At 37.6% G+C, this 3,018-nt stretch overlaps 1 protein-coding gene across 1 annotated transcript; it reads left to right on the top strand.

Moving 5' to 3' along the window:
* Positions 1-985: 985 nt before the first annotated feature.
* On the top strand, positions 986-2,931 carry LOC111374419 (ankyrin repeat-containing protein ITN1-like; the record flags this gene model as incomplete). Its single annotated transcript, XM_022997087.1, has 5 exons — positions 986-1,004; positions 1,216-1,356; positions 1,451-1,552; positions 1,762-2,198; positions 2,467-2,931. Coding segments are annotated over exons 1-5 (1,164 nt in total), but the record flags the coding sequence as incomplete, so codon positions are not given.
* Between the last annotated feature and the right edge of the window lie 87 nt (positions 2,932-3,018).

Here is a 3,018-nt window from a genome sequence, read left to right as displayed (position 1 = left end):
GCGCTTATGAATTTCGTAATAAATGCTGGATTTTATGGTGAGTATGCAAAGTTACTGCTTAAGTCAAATTTTATCCACAGGGATAGAGTGAGTTTAACTTGAACTGTCCCGTCTAGAAGCTTAACGCGGGGTTTAATGTGATATTAGTGTACAGAAGTCGAGAATTAGTCTCACATATTAATAATCCTGAGATAGAAATTGTTTTCTGATATGCTCGTTCTTGCTGAAATTCTAGATTTGGCTCTCCATTTACTTGAACACAACCCGAAGTTGGCATGGCAAGATACATCACCTTTGGATCTGATGGCTGAGGAACCATCTGCTTTTCTAAGTGGAGCGCACTTAACTATTTGGCAGAACTTAATCTATTCCTGTCAGTTTCTTTAGTTTGTATTTATGATCAATTACGTTTCCAGTGTTTGCATGCCATTATCTTATTCTGTTTCTCCGCTTTTTATTCATCGATGATGCGTTTTAATTCTTTTTGGAAGCAACTATCACATCTATATTTACCGGCAGTGGAGATAAGGAGAAGACTTAGAAGAGTTTAAATCAAAATAACATAGTTTATGTTGCATTTAGAGAATGTGGTTTTGAAAATTATGTCTATCCAGTTTTCACATTTGATTCTAACAGCGTCAGATTGTCTTTTAACTGAAATTTGGAAATAAACCGCTTTTACCTTTGTGATAGTTGTACATTTGGAAATAAACCGAAACATAGCATAAAACATTTCAGCCCTTGTGCCTGGTATTGATTGGTTTTAATACCAACATTTCAAACCTTTTCCATTGATTTTAGGCAGCTAAAAAATCTGCTCACTTTCCCGGGGTTCCAATTGGCCTAATCTTGTGTGAGAAATGTTTCTAATACAACTTGGAACTGCTGTCGAGCTATTGTTAAATTTAAGGAGCTATTGTTAGGCTGACCTTTCTTGCTCAGGTAGTTTTATCACTTTAGCCATGGAGCAACATAGGTTTCTCCCATGGTTCTATCACAACAAGGTACTTATGTCATAACTCATAGAGTACGATCAATCAGATTTCTGTTGGATCAATCAGATTTCTGTTGAAATTTTATCCATTAAATAACATGATAATGCCTACTAAGAAACATTATTTTCCATGGTTGATCCTGTCTGAATTGTTGGTGTTCCGAGATAATGTCTACTAAGATGCATTACTTTTCCAATTCATAATTGACTTTGAATCTTAGGTGTTCCGATGAAGCTAATGGTGAGGCCAGAGAATTTGCTAAATGAAGACCCAGAGAATTTGCTAAATGAAGGCATGAGAAAATTACCTTATTATTCTCCCATCAAATTGAATAGGCATTGCAGAAACCGATTTTCGAGAGGTAAGTAGCTTATATCTGATTTTTGTACTAGATCATTACCAAATCTCTTTTCTTGCTTTTCAAGTTTAGAGAAAAATATTGATTATTACTCCAGATTTAGCAAGAGTTGTTTCTAATCCTCACGAGCTTGGTTCTTTCCCGTTTGCAGTGTACCAAGAGATGCATTTAATACTTTGGAAAGTACTTGAAATGCTGGGTAAGGAATATGCATCAGCAGCCACTTGTGCAGTTTGGTAAGGTGGATTAGATGCTAGACTATGCTATGGAAGAAAAAGAAACTAAAATTTTTTCATAACATACAGTCTAGAAGAGTCTAATGCTACATACCTAACCTGCACTTAACATCCTCAGTTACAAATAAATAGGTTATTACCTATGAAGTAATGTGATTTGTTGCAATTGCAGTGCCACCCCTCAAACGCATTCGTCACAGAAAATTTATGCATCATCAAGCACTTGAATTAGTAAAATGCGTGTGCTCGGAAATTAAAAGTTTGGATAATACCAAAGCTAACTCGATACTTACAGGGCCCTTCCTCTTAGGGGCTCAGAATGGAATAAACGAGATTGTCAAAGAAATTTTAGAGTCCTTTCCTCATGCAATAACATTTTTAGATGAAGAGAACCATTCAGTATTTCATCTTGCTGTAATGTACCGTCATGAAAAGATTTTCAAGATTGTGCATCAGCAGAGTGGACAGTACAAGATGTCCCTATCACTGCTACTGGATAACAGAAGGAACAATATATTGCATTTAGTGGGATATAAAGCCTGTCATGACCGACTTGATCTTAATCCTGGAGCTGTTCTTCAAATGCAGCGTGAACTGCAATGGTATAGGGTAATGAATACTCAGGCTCGAAATTCATCCAGTCCGCTCCAATAGACAGGCATATTCTGTAGTAAAAGCAACTTCGTCACTTTCGTGTACCCATTTCGGGACCAATTCACTCTGTGTAGATTGACTTACCTGCTTTTTGGCTCCACTTCGACTGATTGCCGAAATTAGTAAAATTCAGAAAAATGAGATTTCTCGTTAGGCATTTTATCACATGGATGCACCCTCAGAGCAGACTAAAGTTGATCTCTGATGAAATTTTTTATTGCAGGAGGTGGAGAAATTTGTACTGCCTCAAGAAAGGAAGTCAAAGAATTCCGATGGGAAGACACCACTAACGATCTTCAATGAAGAGCACCGTGAAATGGCTGCATATGAGACGCAATGGATCATAAGCATGGCAACTTCATGCACAGTTGCAGCATCACTAATTGCGACAGTGGCATTTGCTGCTGCAATCACAGTACCTGGAGGGAACCATACCGATGGAGGGAAACCTACCGATGGCCTCCCCATTTTCTCCAATCGGAATTCCTTCATAGCCTTTGCAGTTGGAGATTCTCTTGCACTGCTCTCGTCAATTACTACGGTTATATCTTTCTTATCCATTTTCACCACCCGCTATGCAGTAAATGATTTTCTATACTCTTTGCCCAACAGATTGATTATTGGCCTAATATCCTTGTTCCTCTCTGTAGCATTTCTAATGATTGCCTTCAGTTCTACAATATATCTTGTAATTGCTCAGAAAAATAGCCTGATTCTCATACCAATAATCATATTGACTTGTGTACCAGTTACCTTGTTCACCTACCTTCAGCTT

Source organism: Olea europaea, unplaced genomic scaffold (assembly GCF_002742605.1).
Source record: "Olea europaea var. sylvestris unplaced genomic scaffold, O_europaea_v1 scaffold12489, whole genome shotgun sequence".
Lineage (NCBI taxonomy): Eukaryota > Viridiplantae > Streptophyta > Magnoliopsida > Lamiales > Oleaceae > Olea > Olea europaea.
The sequence above is the reverse complement of the archived record's forward strand: the minus strand, read 5'-3'. Positions and strand labels throughout refer to the sequence as shown.